The sequence below is a fragment of the Lissotriton helveticus genome, chromosome 3_1 (assembly GCF_964261635.1).
Source record: "Lissotriton helveticus chromosome 3_1, aLisHel1.1, whole genome shotgun sequence".
NCBI lineage: Eukaryota > Metazoa > Chordata > Amphibia > Caudata > Salamandridae > Lissotriton > Lissotriton helveticus.
In genome coordinates this window covers 30530273-30549130 of record NC_136061.1, presented here as the reverse complement: position 1 = coordinate 30549130, position 18858 = coordinate 30530273, and the positions used below count along the sequence as shown (strand labels likewise).

Below are 18858 nucleotides of genomic sequence, written 5' to 3'. Positions count from 1 at the left end.
TGTGACAATAACAGAAGTAGCCAACAACTATCACATACTTATTGAAAGTCCTTTCTACCAAGCCTATGAAGCAAAACTATCACCCTTGCTAGACTACTTTGAAGACACCTGGGTAGGAAGTGAACACTACATAGGTCAGGGGACCCAAGACAACACGCATTCAAAATCCCTTGGTGGAATGTCTATGAAAGCACCCTAGCACAAAAAGCTAAAACAAATAACGGAGTGGAAGGATGGCATAATGCCTTCCAAGCCACAAGAGGAAGAGGACAACCAACTTTCCACAAACTTATAGAAGCCATCAAAAAAGAACAACGTTATCAAGAACTAAGGCCAGAACAATCCCTCACTAAAATAGTTCTTAACCACTTCGGCGCTGATGACGAGCTCAGCTTGTCATGAGTTGCGCCGCTCGCACGCTGATGATGAGCTGAGCTCGTCATATAACGCGGCTTTTTTAAAAACGCAGCGCGCAGAGGGAAAACCGCTAGCGCGCATGCGGTTAAACTTAGTAAGTAAACAAAAACAATGTACGAATACCTACAGCACAAAACTAGACTCTACCCAAACAGCAAAGGACTAGAAAACCTAGACACAATAGCCAAATCTATACTTTAAACATAAGAGAAAAGAGAACACCATGCAGCATTTAAAAATTACAAAACAATTAAGCAACATATTTCTACTCTTTTTTAAATTAATCATTATTATTGTCATTCAAAAATTAAAAACGTACATAAAAATATATCACATCATATAATTATTAAAAGAAAAAAGAAACAAGCAAACAAAATAGTAATAAAACACATTTCCCACCCATAATAATCAAAAATAATTTACAGTTTTGTCGCAATTGATGGTCCTCAAGAATGAACAAATCCATAGTATTTAAAATGAAATCCGAATCCATTAAAAAAGAAATGCCCCCCCAAAGAATGTAAATACATCTGTAGATAAAAGGCTCCAACGATGAAATCCTCTCAACAACAAAACCCAAAAAACCCCAAAAATTTGTTTAAAAAAAATGCTCCGACATACTCAAAAAATAAAAGGAAATGAAGAAAAAGTCATTTGTTTCAAAGAAACAAAATACATTTTCCTTTTCTTTAAAAAAAAACCATCTCCAGCACCGTAGTTTATCAAAACAGTAAGGGGCATAAGGACTTTGTCCGCCCGCCATACCTGTGGGAATTGGGACCGCCCGCTAAGGGTGCGGCGGTTCCGTACATCCCATTAGGATGCGCCCGCCAACCTGGCAGGCGCATCCTGCATTTTTAACATTGTTGTGGGCGCAATGTTAAAAATGCATGTTGTGCTTTTCAATGCACAACGTGACAGGCACCGCAGGGTGCCTGCCATGTTGTACATTGAAATGCAGGGGGGTACCATAGGTACCCACCATGTGCACCCCCACCCCCTGGCGTCCCTGGCCCCCAAGCAGACTATGCATGTCTTTCCGTGGGCCTCCACAAAAAGGCATTTCAAAATCAAACAATGAATCAGCCAGAGTACTTGTAGAGCGCGCTACTTACCCGTGAGGGTCCCAAGGCGCTGAGGGGAGGGGGGTTGCTGCTACTGCTCGAAGAGCCATGTCTTGAGGAGTCTTCTGAAGGCGAGTAGGTCTTGGGTCTGTCGGATGTGGGTAGGGAGGGTGTTCCAGGTCTTGGCGGCGAGGTAGGAGAAGGATCTGCCGCCGGAGGTCGTTCGTTGGATGCGGGGGACAGTGGCGAGTGCGAGGCTGGCAGAGCGGAGCTGGCGGCTGGGGGTGTAGAAGCTGAGTCTGCTGTTCAGGAAGGCTGGTCCGGCCTTGTGGAGTGCTTTGTGTACGTGGGTGAAGAGCTTGAAGGTGATCCTCTTGTTGACGGGGAGCCAGTGTAGGTCTCTCAGGTGGGGGGTGATGTGGCTGCGACGGGGGGACGTTGACGATCAGTCGGGCGGAGGCATTTTGGATGCGTTGTTGTCGTCTTAGGTGTTTGGCTGGGATTCCTGTGTAGAGTGCTTTGTTGTAGTCCAGTCTGCTGCTGACGAGGGCCTGTGTAACCGTTTTTCTTGTTTCGGTCGGAATCCACTTGTAGATCCTGCGGAGCATGCGGAGGGTGTTGTAGCAGGAGGAGGAGACGGCGTTGACCTGCTTAGACATGGAGAGGGAGGAGTCGAGGATGACTCCTAGGTTGCGTGCATGGTCGGTGGGTGTTGGTGCTGATCCCAGTGTGGTCGGCCACCAGGAGTCATCCCAGGCTGAGGGGGTGGGTCCGAGGATGAGGACCTCCATCTTGTCTGAGTTCAGCTTCAGACGGCTGCTCCTCATACAGTCGGCGACAGCCTTCATTCCCTCGTGAAGGTTGGTTTTGGCAGTGTGTGGGTCCTTGGTGAGGGAGAGGATGAGCTGGGTGTCGTCGGTGTAGGAGATGATGTTGAGGTCGTGATGGCGGGCCACTTGCGCGAGGGAGGCCATGTAGATGTTGAACAGAGTCGGGCTGAGGAATGAGCCCTGGGGGACCCCGCAGATGTCGGTGGCTTTGGATTGGAAGAGTGAAAAGGCACATTCTAATATGGCTGGCGGTGTCTTTCAGACACCGCCACCATATTGAATCCTGAAAATCGGCGGATGGTCTTTCCCTCCGCCGTGGACCCCTGACCCATTGTACTATGGCAGGGGTAATTTTTACAAGGATGGCGAGGGCGATCCGCCCGCCATCCTAATGGGGCCCTAGGCCTTTGTAAATTTGTTAATCTTGTTTATTATTATTTTTAAAAATTGTAAAATAAAAATAAATGAAAACTATTTCATTGTGAACAAATAAAATAAATACTTTTTTTTAGAATAAACATGTTAACAATAAAAACCCACATACATCTCCTTTTGTATTTGTAATTTACTTATAAAGTCAGAGAGAATTCTTGCTAATAAACCATGAAAAATTACTATTTCAACTCCAAAACAACTAAACTCAGACAAAATGCTGGATAATAAACCATAACACATTACTATTACAACTCCAAACCAACTAAACTTAGGGAAATGCTGGATAATAAACCAAAAAGGATTACTATTCCAACTGCAAAACAACAATACTCAGGGAAATTGCTGGATACTAAACTAATTAAATTTACTATTCTAACTCCAAACAAACCAAAATCAATGAAAATGCTGTATAATAAACATATTTAAATTAGTATTCCAATTCCAAAGCAACTAAACTCAGGGAAAGTGCTGGAAAATAAACAAATAAAAAACATTATAAATTAAAAATGTTCTCAAATGTTGAAAAATAAAAACAAAAATTGTTTACGCTTTTCTATTCAAAATAAAATACAATTACATTTTTTCTTCTAAATTTCCCTAGATTTTTTCTTTAAATATTTACATTTCTGGGGAGTGGCATAGGGGCCTACTGAAATGGTGGTGGCTTAGCAGGGTCCGGCCTCGCATCTCTAAAACATCCTAAAATCCGGACATCCAGCCAACCCTGTAGCAGAAAATATGTACTGATCTGCGGCGGAATGCTGTGGGCTGACAATCATCCCAAACCGGAGGGGGGTCGCGGCGTGGAGGCATCTTTACCCATGCGGCTGATCTGAGGGCTGCTGAAGGAGACGCGTACACCAGGCTCAGCCGGATGCCAGGTGACATGTGAAGAAGAACTAGTGGTGTAGCACAGCTCAGCCGAGCTCCGATTAGCGACATAGGTGATGAAACGGGTGGCCACCCACTGCGGGTGGTGCTGGAGCACGGTATTTCTACAGCCTACGGAGCAGACAAGTAAGCAGGCCCCGTATCGGAGGGAGTGGCCTTGCTCCCCCTCCCCCCCACCTTCCCAATCACTATCACCAGGGAGTACACAGCTACCGGGCCAAATACCCGTTACACCCAGTACCCACAAACACAGGACGAACTCCCAACTATCTCCAACTTCTGCCCCCCCTAATGTACAGTGCGCAGGGCCCTACGCAGACAAATTGGGTCCAGGGAGCCCCTCGAAGGGGTGTAGAGGAGCGTGGACGGTCAGTCCCAAGTCCCAAGGACCAGGGAGCTGGGAGCTGTTTACAGAGCCCACACTGAAAACTGGATGTAATTCAACTAACAGGGCCTACGAAAAAGAAAGGAGCATGGGTTAGCACCATAGACTGTCCACGATAGCTCAGTCGACTAAACGCCTGCTCCAGTAATTGTCTCAAGCTTGTATATTCTAATCTTGGCTAACTGCATACCACCATCTCAATAAAGCCCTTTCACAGGAAATAACAACCTCGGGGTTTAGTGCCATATACTGGGGACCAACTGGCCGGCCCTGGGTTTGACTAGCCTTGGGGACTGGGAAACCTGGAGAGCATAGCTCATTCGAGAGAAAATGGCTGAAGGAGGGAGAGTGTCTAGATGGAGTTGGGACCAAGATACCTTTGGGAAAAGAAATACAGTGGACAGCCCACACAGAACGCACTGGGGGCAATACAGGGAAAACAAAGGTTTAAGGCACCACAAGGAGGGGTCGACCCCCAGTGGCAAGCACCGTACCCGACGAGGGTGAAGAAGCCAGCCAGGGTACAAGGCAGCCGATGAGTGAGAGCACAGGTGCTGCACATAAGCATTGAATACCCTAAGACAAGGGAAAGAAAATAGAGAGCACCCACGGAGGAGGACAGACCAGTGGGACGCAATCCTCGGACACCTCCCCCAAAGTAGAAGTGGGCCACAAACACACATGAATAAAACCAAAAGGACATGCAGGGGCACAGTCTAATAAAATGGATAAATATGCAGTCCCAGTGCAGGTGGCAACATCTCAGGGCCAGCAACCGAAAGAACAAGCGATTATGGCGGCCATTGCAGATCTTAAGAGCACGATTGATCCTAAAATTGACGCAGTAACTGTAGAAGTGAATCTCCTGAGGGCATTCTCTGGAAAATTTCCGGCAAGGTGGCTCCAATGGAAATGGAAGTGACACAGTTGCAGACCAGCACAAAGAGCTTGGATGAATTAGTCCAGATCCTTACAAAACAACAAGAAACAATGGCTGCCAAAATAGAGGGCCAAGAAGGGCGGGCACAAAGGAACAATAGAAGAGTGGTTGGGGTTCCAGAGGGCATGGAGGGGCCCAGTGTGGATCTGTTCCTCTAGGATTTCATACTAAATCACTTAAAGCCAAAATAAATCTCCAACTACTTTACTATTGAGCGTGCACACAGAGAGCCCCTTCCTAGGCCTAAGGACAATTATTGCAAGGATCCTCAATTTCTGAGATAGGGACACCATCCTCCAGACAGCACGCTTGCATGGTGACCTACGGTATGAAGACGCTGTGATCCAGTTCTTTATAGACTTTACATTGAATGTCCGACGGCAGAGAAGAGCTTTTGAGGGAGTAAAGAGGGACTGGGGGCCAAAGAAATCAAGTACTCTATGATGTTTCAAGCAAAATTGAGAGTAATCGCTGAAGGCAAAACATGGTACTTTAAATCTGCATAAGAAGCTTGGGAGTGGCTTGAGGGGTGGCACAATGTGGGCCAAAACTCCCAACGTCTGATACGGAGAGAACAGCAACAGCAGACATTGGAGAGCATTGAATAGGAAAGCACAAGCCCAGGCACCAACTGATGTGAAAGTAGGGTCTGGACATGAGGCAGCCAGTGGAAAACCTATGCTGAGGACTGTAAAAGACCGGTCTTATGATACGATTATGAAGGGGGATTAGGGGGGTCTGCGAGGCCTGACTCTCATCCTTAGAGACAATCTTGGTAGTTACAAGTCATTCAAGTTGCTACAGGACTAGAACAAACGTGGATATTTGGGAGCAGGATGGACCTAGAGGGGGTGCTTCTATAGTTCAGCACTGGCCAACCCCTGTATAGTTACTAGGTTCAGGGCTACAGGCACTCTGAGAGTTGGGGAGATGGGTGGTTGTCACACCCGCCAGAAGGGTAGCAGCGAGGGGGTAGTTACATGTGGGGGAACGATGTGTTCATTGTATTTTTATTGTGATTATGGTCATTACTTACTGTTGCGATGTCAGTTTGTGATGTTAGTACAGCACTTTGATCGGGTAGTTGGGAAACCAGTACAGACATGGCATCTGCAGAGGTTGTGACATCCCGAGGGGGGTAGGATCAAAATGTGAAAGGGCGGCAGCAAGGGGGAGCACCGAGGGAATCCTAGCCTTAAAGTCATGTCATGGAACGTGAATGGCCTGGGGAACAGTTTTAAACGCATGAGAGTACTGCAGTACTTGCATAGACATTCCCCAGAGATGGTGCTGCTTCATGAAACCCATCTGAAGGGCAATAGGTACCGAGCACTGGATAGATATGAATACAAGCTAGTCGCCCGTGCCGGCTACACAAGCTGATCCGGAGGAGTGGGAATCCTTGTGAAGACGGGTCTCCCACTCGTTTTGGGGAAGATTTGGCACAACACCCTGGGTAGGTCTGTGGCCCTCACGGGCACATGGGAGGGTGTGAGAGGGACGGGCGGAAAAAGAATCGAGGAGGTCTTATACATGGATCAATGATGGCTTGATTTATTAAAGATCAACACAAGTCAAAAGAAATAAACAGATGGTTGTCGCTAGTCTTCTTTCTCCCATTCTTTCAGATGGTCTCCCTCCAGGTGAATGGTGTAACGTCCCCGGGGTACCGAAGAGAAAGTTGACGTAAGTATTTAGGTTTCACAATAAAGGGCTGATGAAATTATAGGTCCGTCACCAAGAAAGGAAAAGGGTAAGAATACACCCAAGTGAACGTACTAAGGGGCAGTGTGGGCCAGTGGATTATAGCAAAGTCAGAGTTTCCTCTAGGGCTATAAAAAAAAATACACATGAATGGTTTATCTCTTTTACGTCAAGAGTCACTTAAAGTAAAGGCAGATTCCAGTCCCACATGCAGGGCCAAACTGAACCTGAATTTCCCTGTGGCAGTTTGTTTGTGTGTCCTTTACTCTTTATGCAAAAATTGAAAGAAATAATGGGAAACTTTCTAGGGGTTTCCTTCTCGGTTGCCCGTAAGCCACAAAGCCACCCCTCTTTCCCTCCTAAATTATAAAAAAAAAAAATACGATCCCCGCTCCGTGTGAACATCTAAAGTAACTCAAACAACCCCTCTCTCCCTCACCCCCTTCCCGCCCCTCTCCCGGTGCACGTACTGCGAGGGCCGTAACTCTTCAGAGTTATGGCGGCGTGTAGTTGTCCTCCGGGAACGTCCACCAGTCTTCTGTCCAGGTATCGCGTCCCACGTGTTCTTCAACGCTGCTGAAGTCTGTGGTGCTGGATGTTCGGTCCTCTGGTCGGTGTGTTTCTTCGGTGTCTTCTGTCTGCTCCCAGATTTTTTCTTCCTGCTCCTCGTGTGCGCCGTCCTCTACATGCTTCCCCCTTTTAGGAACCAGCCCCGCCCCCTGGGCCAGTTCTGATTGGTCCTCTTCCGGTCTCGGGTGTCCTCTTCCTGTGTAGGAGACGAGTCCAGGTTAGTTAACCCCTGTGTGGCTGCGGGAGTCTCGTCATCGACGGTATCGAGGTAAGGGCTTAACCCGGGGTCAGCAGCGGGCTCCTCCTCACAGAGGGACAGACTATTAATGTTGTCTCAAGTTACATACCACTAGCCATACAGACAGAGGTGTTCTCAATGCTCAGGACCATATTGGTTGATCTCCCACCGGTATTTCTGATGTTGGGGGCAATATCAATTCCACTATTAACCCAGGGCTAGATAGGGAAACTATGGAAACTAGAGAGAGGGGAGGAGAGCTACTTAGAGCAATTGTTGAGGCTATGGGCATGGTGGATCTATTGCGGCCTCATAACCCTGGAACTCGCCAATACACTGTTTACTCAGCAGCGCACCGGAGCTACTCTTGCTTAGATCATGTCTTACCACACAGGGGTGAAGCGTGGTTCTGAAATGCCTGAATAGGTCCATGAGGGATATCAGACCACTGCCCGGTGGAGGTGGCCATGCGGGGGCCGTCAGGAAACAATGCTCTACCACCTAGAATAAATTTGTGGTTCTCTCACAACAAGGATCATACCGAAAAAAGTTAGGGAGAGGGTGTAACTCTATTTCCAGAAGAACGAGGGTATGGTAGACATGGCTTGCACCCTGTGGGAAGCATTTGCGCCAGTCATAAGGGGACACATCCAGGCTAGTATAGGTGGTAGTAACAAGGAAAGAAGGCTGAAATAGGACCGATTGGTGATGGAAGTGGTAGAAATGGAGGCACTTTTCTTAGAGGGCGAAAGAGCCGATCAAGCATTAGTGCATTGCCTCGACATCAAGAGGCAGGAACTACGAGATACGTGACAGGGAGCTATGTATAGTACCGGGGAGGACATAGCAAGAGTCTTTGCAGACCTCTATGAAGAGGTCTACACATCCATACCTGGCAGGTCAGAGATGGACTGTAGGAAACTATTAGCCGAAATGAGGCTTCCGGTGTCTGTTAAGGATAGGGATGAAATTGATAACAATATAACAATTGAAGAAACAATAGGTGCCATACAGGACTTACAGGCCGGGAAGGCCCTTGGACCAAATGCGTGGCGAATGTGTTGGAACCATATGTGAGAAGTTGGCCTGGTATATGCTGTCCACTAATGAAAGTAGGCACCTTGCACCAGTCCAAACGACCCTTATTGATGATTAGGTCAAAGACAACCTTTAAAGAAAGCCATCCTAGTGGTAGTTGTGGAGAGCAGCCTTTAGGCTAAGTCTCGAAGGAATGTAAAGCAGCTTGTTTGACCAGATTAGAACCTCCGGAATAACCAAATGAAAGGAGAACCACACAAGAGATATATAAAATATATGTATTTATTACTGAACACTCTCTACTAACCCCTACACGAGATTAGAACTCAAGGCACACAATACTTAATCAATAGAACAACAGTAAATAGCACAATACACAGCGGGCTCCAGGGGAGACCAAACCATATACTAAGAAAGTGGTATAACAACGACATGACCAGACTCAGTGCCTAGAGCAAGTAGAATCACTGGGACCCAAAGGAACCACCCAAAGTAGGGACACAGGGGACCCACGGAGGACGGGTGCAGTATGAGAACACAGACACAAGGTCCGTGCAGCTACAGCTACAGTGACTACCACCTGCCCGGCTGGGTCGATCCGCACGCCATCCTAATGGGGCCCTGTTCTAGTTGGGTGGATAAGGGTCAACAAATTCCTAGGGTGGGACAATAGATTGACAGAAAGAACCCAGTTGTGGGATAGTGACATGGTATGAGAAGTTACGAGAAGTGGACAAACTGCAAACTGCAGGGGTTTAGTAAATGGAAATTGATAGACACAGCACGCCTCGGAGACATATGGAGGGGGCAGGTGGTAATCTCGTTCACAGACTTAAAAAAAGAATACCAGTTAGCAGACACAGAAAGATATCGCTATCTGCAATTAGGTCATGCATTATGCAGACATATCAGGGAAGAGGAACAACTACCTGAATACAGTCCACTGGAAGACTGGCTTATCCTGGACCCCATCCCCAAAAAGGCATTAACCTGCACATATAGGAAGATTATCAATAATTCCCCAGACCTGCTTGGGACATTACAAGGGGCATGGGAGTCTGACATTGGCTGCTAGAGGAAGATAACTGGGCGGAGGCCATATAGAGCCCAAGAGAAGTAGCGCTTAGGGCAAGTTTCCGGCTGGTAAAGTTGAAAATTCTGCACAGGTCATACTACACCAGCACACTCATGCATAAGTTGTGTTGCACTCCCACGGAGGGTTGTCAGTGGGGTTGTGAACAGAGGGGCACCTTTTTTCATATAAATTGGGAATGTCCTGCAGTACAGTGATTCTGGGGGAAGATAACACGCGTAATGTCAGAAGTGATAGGGCAGACAGTCCCTACGGAGGCCAGATGGCACAGACTGTGTGTATTTAGCGATCAGACATGGCCAAAATATCCCAAAATTTGGCTGCGTGTGGCAGCAATGGTGGCCGAACAGATTATCCCTGGGGCGTGGGGAGCCACTCAACCCCGACGATAGCTCAATGGAAAACAGACATGGATTGGTGTTGTGCAGCTGAGAAGAGGATATATGAGGGTACAGGCTGCCCCAAAAAGTGGAAAACAGTTTGGGACCAATGGTTTAATAAAAATATATGTAAAAAAAATATATATTTCTAAATTTTTAAAAACTCAAATGTTTTACAAAACTTATAAAAAGATATGTAAAAAAATATATATATTTCTACATTTTTAAAAACTCAAATGTTTTACAAAACTATATTAATATTTTAAACATTTGCATAACAAACACTATTAAAAATAATATATACATACAAATAAACATAACATTTAAAAAAAATGTTGAAATATGTTTTAATTTTTGAAAATATTGAAACCTACCATAAAAAACTTCCATTTTTTTTATATTTTAAATGTATAATTCTGGAACTTTTGCTACGTTTGTCATTAATATATTTTTTTTAACTTTGAAAACTTACTTTATACAGACATTTTAAAATAACTACCCACCTTTATCCACTATAAACCCAACATCCCGCTCCTAAAATTGTACATAAAATTTAACAAACTAAAAAACTTTAAACAAATATTTTTAAATTACTCCCCACCCTTATCCCCTAAAAACCCAACATCCTGCTCCTACAAATACATGAAAATACATTAAAATTATATTTATATATATAAAATAAGTACTTTTAAATTTTAAAAAGAGATTTTAAACATTAAACAAAAAAAAATTGTTGATATTATTTACAACAATATTTCTTACATTGATATTTTCAAAATCAATATTTATAATTTACACACAAATCTATATCTTTAACAACAATAAAACGTTCCTCAATATTTTACACCCTCGATATTCTTAACTCTTTATTCATGCCACTTGATATTTCTCCATTGATTTTCTGTCTGTTCATCATGACATACAAACACACTCTACGGTTGCTCAACCTCACCAATGGCTTCTTATTTCCTACTAGTTTTATGACTGATATCTTATGCCACCCTGGTCCTATTTGTGGATTGCTACTATAGTGTTTTTTCTCCTAATGTGGATGTCATGTTGATTACCATTTTACTGTTAATAAAGGGACATCATGTTACTTATAAAACTGCGCGGTTTCCCGTGGTTCAGGAATTGTAACTGTATTAATCTTTTTAAAAAGCATGTTAGGATTATCCTGCTCTGTACATACCCATGTTTCCTGTGCTGAATGGTGTTTTAGGGAAAAAGTCTCCTATCAGATCATGGGACTCGCTGAGGTGCTCCAAATTCTGTATGTTATAAAATGAAATCACTAGAAGATATAATTATTCCAGGTGCCTTTTCAGATCAATGGCACATTGAAGCAAATTAACAAATGTTCAAGGACTGGTAGGCCTATGCTACACTTAATACCGAAACCCTTTTTTGTTTGTGATTTTAATGATAACGGAATGAATCGTTTTGATCATTATGGTCATTATTACACTCAAGGAACTAGTAGTTTGCAAGAAATATACAATAATACACTATGGGAACATTTCTAGGCTCCACCTGTGAATAGGCATTTACATTTTCAAGAAATATTTTCCTATTTCAATAGTGTAATCAGATCATAACCACCACCTTTTTATTACTCCCAAAAACCAGAAAGACTCCAAAACAACATCACTTCACATCACAAACTTACACATGAATCCCAATGTATCAAAATCATGCAAAAAAGGCTACAAGAATAGGAATAAAAACATTAATGAGCAAAGTTTTGATAGATTTAATGTACAGAGGCCCTATTTAGGGCATGTATAACACCAAAGGAAATGGTCTTCCTGTATAAAACAGTCCAGCAGGCAACTTGCTTGGGAGGCAGGTCAATTAGAGATTTGATTACACCCTTTATTTAAATAGGTAAATCAACACAGTCTTCAGGTTAGAAATTAAGAAAGAATGTTACAGATATGAATTTCAATGAAATGATTCAGAATGGCACTTTTAAATTGACAGTGTTCCAAGGAATAGCTCTTTGGCCAATTGACAATTATGTATGTATCTATTGTTTTCTTTCCAAGACTCCTAATACTATAGGTAATCACCCAGACCCCAGGTATTATAAATACACACTTGTATTGGTCACCACTTATAGTGTGGGAAGCTGTGCCAGTGGTGGCTAACACATTTTAGCCTAGCGGATGTGAAGAAGCACCCGTCCAAAATTAGTGGAGAAAAATATTTCCTACGTCCACGTGCCTCTATAGATGTATGCCATTCATAAGAAATGTAGGTGTATTCTGAAAGAGAAGCCACTAAAAGAATTACTTTAAAGTCATTGACAAAAGCTGCCAAATGCTCTGAAACAACTGTATTTAATAGTAGGCCTGGGTGAAATCTTAATGACATCAAAGTATTGGAGTAATTTTAGTAGTTACGCATTACTATTATGGTCCCGATTCCGATCTATTTAGGAAAGCCCTTCGTACGACTTGGATCCGGAGGGCCTTCCTAGCGAATCGTGCTATGCAAGTCCGATCGAATGAGTATGATGCAGCCATATGCTGACGGACTTGATTCGCTCAGACTCCCATTGAACTCTATGGGAGCCTGTATACCAACGCATACTCAGGCTCCCTTAGCAAAAAGGGGTGGGTGGGGAAAAGAGTACATTCTGTGGTGGGAACCCCATGTGGCCCCCCTCACTGCATGCTTGGATCAGTTTGACCCCCCGTGACCGATTCGGAGGACTCCGGGTGAAGGGGAGCCCGACAGCCGTTTCATCTCGACCAAGTTGATACGGTTTTTCAAAACGTGCATCATACTTGCTCGTACAGAAGCCGGGTCTCTTGCATGACACGATTCGTGCCTGATGAGTCGTGCGGACAAATTTGGGTCCAGAAACGATTCGGTCGGTGCGGATGAGATCTTCACATTGTGTTTGGTCGTTCAAAAAGGAGGATGATTCGTACAGAAACAGTGGCTCCGAATCGGATTTGGTTGTTCCAGATCCCATTGAGAGCCCTTCCAACCGAGATCAAAATCAGGCCCTACGATGTAAAATTACCAAAGTTATGTGACTAGGCCAGCTTTAGTGCCTAAGAGTAATTTAAAGCAAAAATCCTACTGCAAGAAGACAGGAACCAAGGAATGAACAGGGAGTGAGAAGCTGCTGGCTAATGCTGTTCATGTCCTGTAGTGCTATTTTCTTAGTGCAAATGCATCCTTTGGTCTATTTTGGATGCGAGGATCCATTTTGCACTAAGAAAATAGTGCTAAATGCAGGATTATGCTCCTCACACACTTACGAGTAATTATGCTAGAAAGATTTACTCCAGATACAATCACTCCTGTTTTATAGGCACCATCATGTTACTCATCCTTAATCTCCTAAAAGAAGACTTAAGTCTTCAATACCATGGATAGCCCCAGATGTGAGCTATAACATAGCTAAATTGGGCATTAAAAACATTAAAATCTGGCAAAGTGCCACAGCAACACATAAATGAGAATGCAGTGTTCAAACCTAAAAATGTAACTTTCACCCAAATTAAAATGGCTACAAAAGAAGCCAGAACAGCCATTTCAGTACTGAATATTGAGGAAATACAAAATACCTAATTTTTCCCTGCTGAAGACCCACATATTAAGTGGCTCCTACACGGAGTAATCTCCCTACCTATTGCAACCTTTCAATTCTGTGAGTGTCAAAACAACACGTCCTTGGTCTGGTATCAGAATATGCACAACACTTGCCTTCATCATGCATGGGAGTTTCTGTATGATCTATGGTAATCCAGCATTCATAAGTACAGCTGGATGTACTACTCCTCTAGATTCCTCACTTCTGTGTGTGTCCATCACTCAGCATGCAGTGTGTAGCCTTTTGAAGCCAGGTTTAACTTGTTAGTCACACCTATTCCATTCAGCCATTTCTATGATATGCTCCTCAGTAAGGGTTCTTATCTGAAAAGAACGAATGAAACATGCTACATGCTCCTACTTGTTAACAGTGCAAAGAGCTACAAAATGTTGTGCTATAACTTTGTCGAAGTAAGATATCTTCCTCCAAGTAGGATATTTTAAAATGTTCCTTGACCTAAAATAGATATGAATAATATGCACCTCAATAAATGAAACAAACGTATTGTGATATGAATGCAGCAACAGGTGTCCTGGTCGTCAGTTTCAAACTTTTCTGCAAAGCCATTTCCCGACTCATTTTACAGATTGTTTTTCACACCCATCGAACACAACCAGCATAGCCCACTTTTTTCAAAGTATGTAAAGTATTTGCTCTGGCTTGTTGATATTTGAACGTATTCCTTTGTTCTTCTGGTCATTTTTCTCAAGCCTGTTAAGTGCATTTTCAACAGATCCTCTGCTTATTGGCTGTGGCCTTCACATCTTTTTTTCTCTAGTTAAGAAAGAAATCAAGTCAGGCTAATAACATGGGTTATGACTATCTCACTGAAAAGCAGAGCCAGCAAAATGTGTAATTCTATGTCTGATTCAAATGGCTTATCACAGTTTTGGTGCATAAACTCTTTTCATGCAGAAATCCTGGAGGTTACACTAGAAAGGCCTCCAGTAGCATCCGTCCCCATAAGAGAACTGCATTAACCACTAAGGGGCCGATTCCGATTGTGGTCAGAAGGGCTCCGAACGATGGTCGGAGCCCTTCTGATAGAACCGGAATGTGTGGCCCGGATTCCTTTCCGACCGAGCCATTCCGAGGGGCGCGGTAGGACAGGAATCCGACTCGGATTTCCGAATTGCGGACGACAGGCTCGGAGAGCGCGTCCGCCGTCCGGAACTCCTCCAGCTTTGTGAATAGCTTCCTATCTTGTATTTTGCCATCATATGTGATGAATTACTTTGACTACACAGTTCCTATACCAGCCAAAAACGAACAATTGAAATACAAATAGTGAGGTTACCACCACATGCGTGTTCCATACAACAGTGCACAGGCCACTGTGAGGCTCGTGGGGACTGATAGTTTCCCACCATGGCACATGGCCACAGAGGCCCGCTCTGCTGGCATCGCTCGCATGCATTGAAGGCATACCTGGGCGTGAAGGGGCAGGTACTGTTGGCACAATTGGGTCAATGCTACCAGGGCTCTGCCCTTTAAGGCTGTGAGTGCTACTTTCATGGCTGGGCTCGTCCTCCTTTGGATCTTCAGAGGAGGTCCCTGCAGCGGTGCCCTCATCTTCAGGCACCTTCTCATCACTGGAGGCACTTCTCTCCTTCTCCTCACGCGGGGGCACCTGGCTACCTACGGCGGGCACTATGGGACGTCTCTGCGGGGGCTGTCTTCTGGTGGATGCGCTTTCGGTCAGACTTCTGAGCTTTGGAAAGACTCCTATTGGGTGTAAAACACAAGTAACATGAGCTCCTATGGCAGTGATATGGACAGACAACCATTGAAATGATGTGAACTAGCAGAGCAGCACAACTAGCCATGGTGACCCACGTGCGCCACCAACATGTCCAACTCTCGTTGTGAAGTTTTAGCACAACTTGCCCAACAGGTGGGATGGTGCTTGAGAAAAACTCCATCGTATTTGCAGACAGACTGCACAAGCATATAGCACAAGAAATAGTGCCGTCGTTTTCATCTATGAGGTGGTACAATTCATGCATGTGACATTACTACTCATGCACACAACACCCGAACGGTACACATGGGAGAATGTCGTCAAGTGCAAGTTTACCCATAATGTGGCCTACAGTACAAGTACAAGTGCTCCTTGATGTGGACACAACCGAGTGCGAGGACCTTCTGCTCAGCCCATGCTTGTCATCCCGCTCCTGGTCACACGTACATATGTTGTTTGCGTGGCAGTGGGTACACTTGTATATGTGCTAAGATTATGAAATCTACTTGTAACTTTATATAGGTACATTGACAATAGAATGGCAGTCGATATTCTGCTGTCGATATTCCTAAGTATCGATATTAAAACCTCTAAAATGCGATAGAACACCCTACATCCACCTTGGCCTGTCACATTCTGAAAATGCCTGTTATTCATTTCACCAAGAAGTGTACATTGTATATAGGTGTCAGTTCGTCTTGTGCTTTTTACCTTCTAACAAAAACAGTGCCCTAACTCCTCTGCAAGAGAGGGGGCAAACAAACTCCCCGATCAGCCTGGTACCAAAGCCACCGCTTCAGTGCACCCACAATGGACCATGCTAGAATCTCTGTTTCAATGTTTTCCTCAAGCTGCTGTGGTTTTCAGCAGTTCCTCCAATCCAGAGGTCTCCAACCGGTTTAATAATATGCATGTTCAATCAAATTCAAGCTAGTAATACCTTTTAGAGTTGTGCACGACAAACAGACTTACAAAAGTGGCTACCCTATGCAACATTGCCACCAGTGGCCACCTCAGTGCAGGACCATGGAACAGCCACAGCTCCATGCCTCTGGCACCAAGCTAAGAAGAAGTAACCATGAGTCTCCCAAATACCATCTCTTTTATCATTCAAATACCAGATGTAAAAATATTTTGGAACTTATGGGTTCTGAAGATACACACATTTTCGTCTTGTCTTTTCCATTTTGTTCTTCATATATATAATAATTCCTCCAAGTAAAGCTTCCAGTTTAAATGGCGGATCAGCACACGAGACAACGGAGAGGCACTCCTTGGAGAAGCCTGCTGTGATCTCTGCTGGTGTGAGAACGTGCCCTGGGAGCCTCTGCTCCACGTCTCTTCTTGTTAAAGAGACAAACAACATTCCTAGAGTAAGATATGGAGTCGGTAATATGTGCACTTCTACGTTGCTCTTCATGACATAGACAACCATTGAGAAGGTTCACTCCTTCTACCACGTGTAACCCTGGGCAGAACACTACGCTACGCTGGCGCAGTGTGCATAGTTTGCACAACTACGCGCTATGCGAATTGCACGTAGCACAGTGCAAAAATGCGTAGCGGGCATTTTTTGCTCGCTGGTAGTCCTCAATGTCAAGTTGGTGACCGTAAGTGAGCAAAATCACCATCCTGGCAAGACTTTTTCCTTGTTTGCAATCAGCAACATCAAGTTGCCAATCGCGAACAGGAAAATAAACCTCCCGGCAAGATGCTCAACATGGGGAGGTCAGGTTTCTCATTGCGAGTGGTTGCGTATGCTAGCGACCCCTTGCGATGAGAAACTACCAGTCCGCGCTGAGAAAATTTCCGCTCGAGTACAAATTTACTCCCCCGGCAGAAAATGAACTCTTGCACTGTGCAAGATGCCATTTGCCTTGATTGCATAGGGTGGACATGCATCCGGCACTGTGCAATCAGTGCGAACAGCATTTTCCCTAACACACTATGCAGTTTGTGTAGCTACGCGTAGCTTGCGTAGTGCAAAGTGCACTTTGCGTAGCTACGCATAGCGCTACTACGCAAACTAAGCCCAGGGTTAACCATGCGTCTCTGCTACTTAGCACATATAATACCAAAACACTTCCCATAGGTGCCGAACTCATGACAAGGACAACCATTGAGAAGGTTCACTTATTCTACCATTTATCTCTGCTACTCATCACATACAACACCAAAACACTTCCTACAGGTACCAAACTCATAACATGGACAACCATTGAGAAGATTCACTCATTCTACCACGCATCTCTGCTACTCATCACATACAACACCAAAACACTTCCCACAGGTGCGGACGGAACTCATGACAAGGACAACCATTGAGAAGGTTCAGTCATTCTACCACGAGTCTCTGCTACTCATCACATACAACACCAAAACACTTCCCACAGGTGCGGACGGAACTCATGACAAGGACAACCATTGAGAAGGTTCAGTCATTCTACCACGCATCTCTGCTACTCATCACATACAACACCAAAACACTTCCCACAGGTGCGGACGGAACTCATGACAAGGACAACCATTGAGAAGGTTCAGTCATTCTACCACGAGTCTCTGCCACTCATCACATACAACACCAAAACACTTCCTACAGGTACCAAACTCATAACATGGACAACCATTGAGAAGATTCACTCATTCTACCACGCATCTCTGCTACTCATCACATACAACACCAAAACACTTCCTACAGGTACCAAACTCATAACATGGACAACCATTGAGAAGATTCACTCATTCTACCACGCATCTCTGCTACTCATCACATACAACACCAAAACACTTCCCACAGGTGCGGACGGAACTCATGACAAGGACAACCATTGAGAAGGTTCAGTCATTCTACCACGAGTCTCTGCTACTCATCACATACAACACCAAAACACTTCCCACAGGTGCGGACGGAACTCAGGACAAGGACAACCATTGAGAAGGTTCAGTCATTCTACCACGAGTCTCTGCTACTCATCACATACAACACCAAAACACTTCCCACAGGTGCAGACGGAACTCATGACAAGGACAACCATTGAGAAGGTTCACTCATTCTACCACGCATCTCTGCTACTCATCACATACAACACCAAAACACTTCCCACAGGTGCGGGCGGAACTCATGACAAGGACAACCATTGAGAAGGTTCAGTCATTCTACCACGAGTCTCTGCCACTCATCACATACAACACCAAAACACTTCCCACAGGTGCGGACGGAACTCATGACAAGGACAACCATTGAGAAGGTTCAGTCATTCTACCACGCATCTCTGCTACTCATCACATACAACACCAAAACACTTCCCACAGGTGCGGACGGAACTCATGACATGGACAACCATTGAGAAGGTTCAGTCATTCTACCACGAGTCTCTGCCACTCATCACATACAACACCAAAACACTTCCCACAGGTGCGGACGGAACTCATGACAAGGACAACCATTGAGAAGGTTCAGTCATTCTACCACGAGTCTCTGCCACTCATCACATACAACACCAAAACACTTCCCACAGGTGC

At 44.7% G+C, this 18858-nt stretch overlaps 1 protein-coding gene and 1 long non-coding RNA gene across 6 annotated transcripts in view; one reads left to right on the top strand and one right to left on the bottom strand.

The window, feature by feature from the left end:
- Positions 1-18858, bottom strand: part of ADCY10 (adenylate cyclase 10) — a 4100562-nt gene that overhangs the window by 760430 nt on the left and 3321274 nt on the right. For all 5 annotated transcript variants that reach the window (XM_078679137.1, XM_078679136.1, XM_078679138.1 and 2 more), the window contains one exon: positions 15024-15320. In XM_078679137.1, the coding sequence (XP_078535263.1) occupies positions 15024-15320 (297 nt within the window). The remainder of the gene's footprint in view (positions 1-15023; positions 15321-18858) is intronic.
- LOC144822066 (uncharacterized) overlaps positions 7443-18858 on the top strand; it is a 118624-nt gene continuing 107208 nt past the window's right edge. Inside the window, exon 1 of the long non-coding RNA XR_013608546.1 lies at positions 7443-7504. This is a non-coding gene — a long non-coding RNA (uncharacterized LOC144822066). The remainder of the gene's footprint in view (positions 7505-18858) is intronic.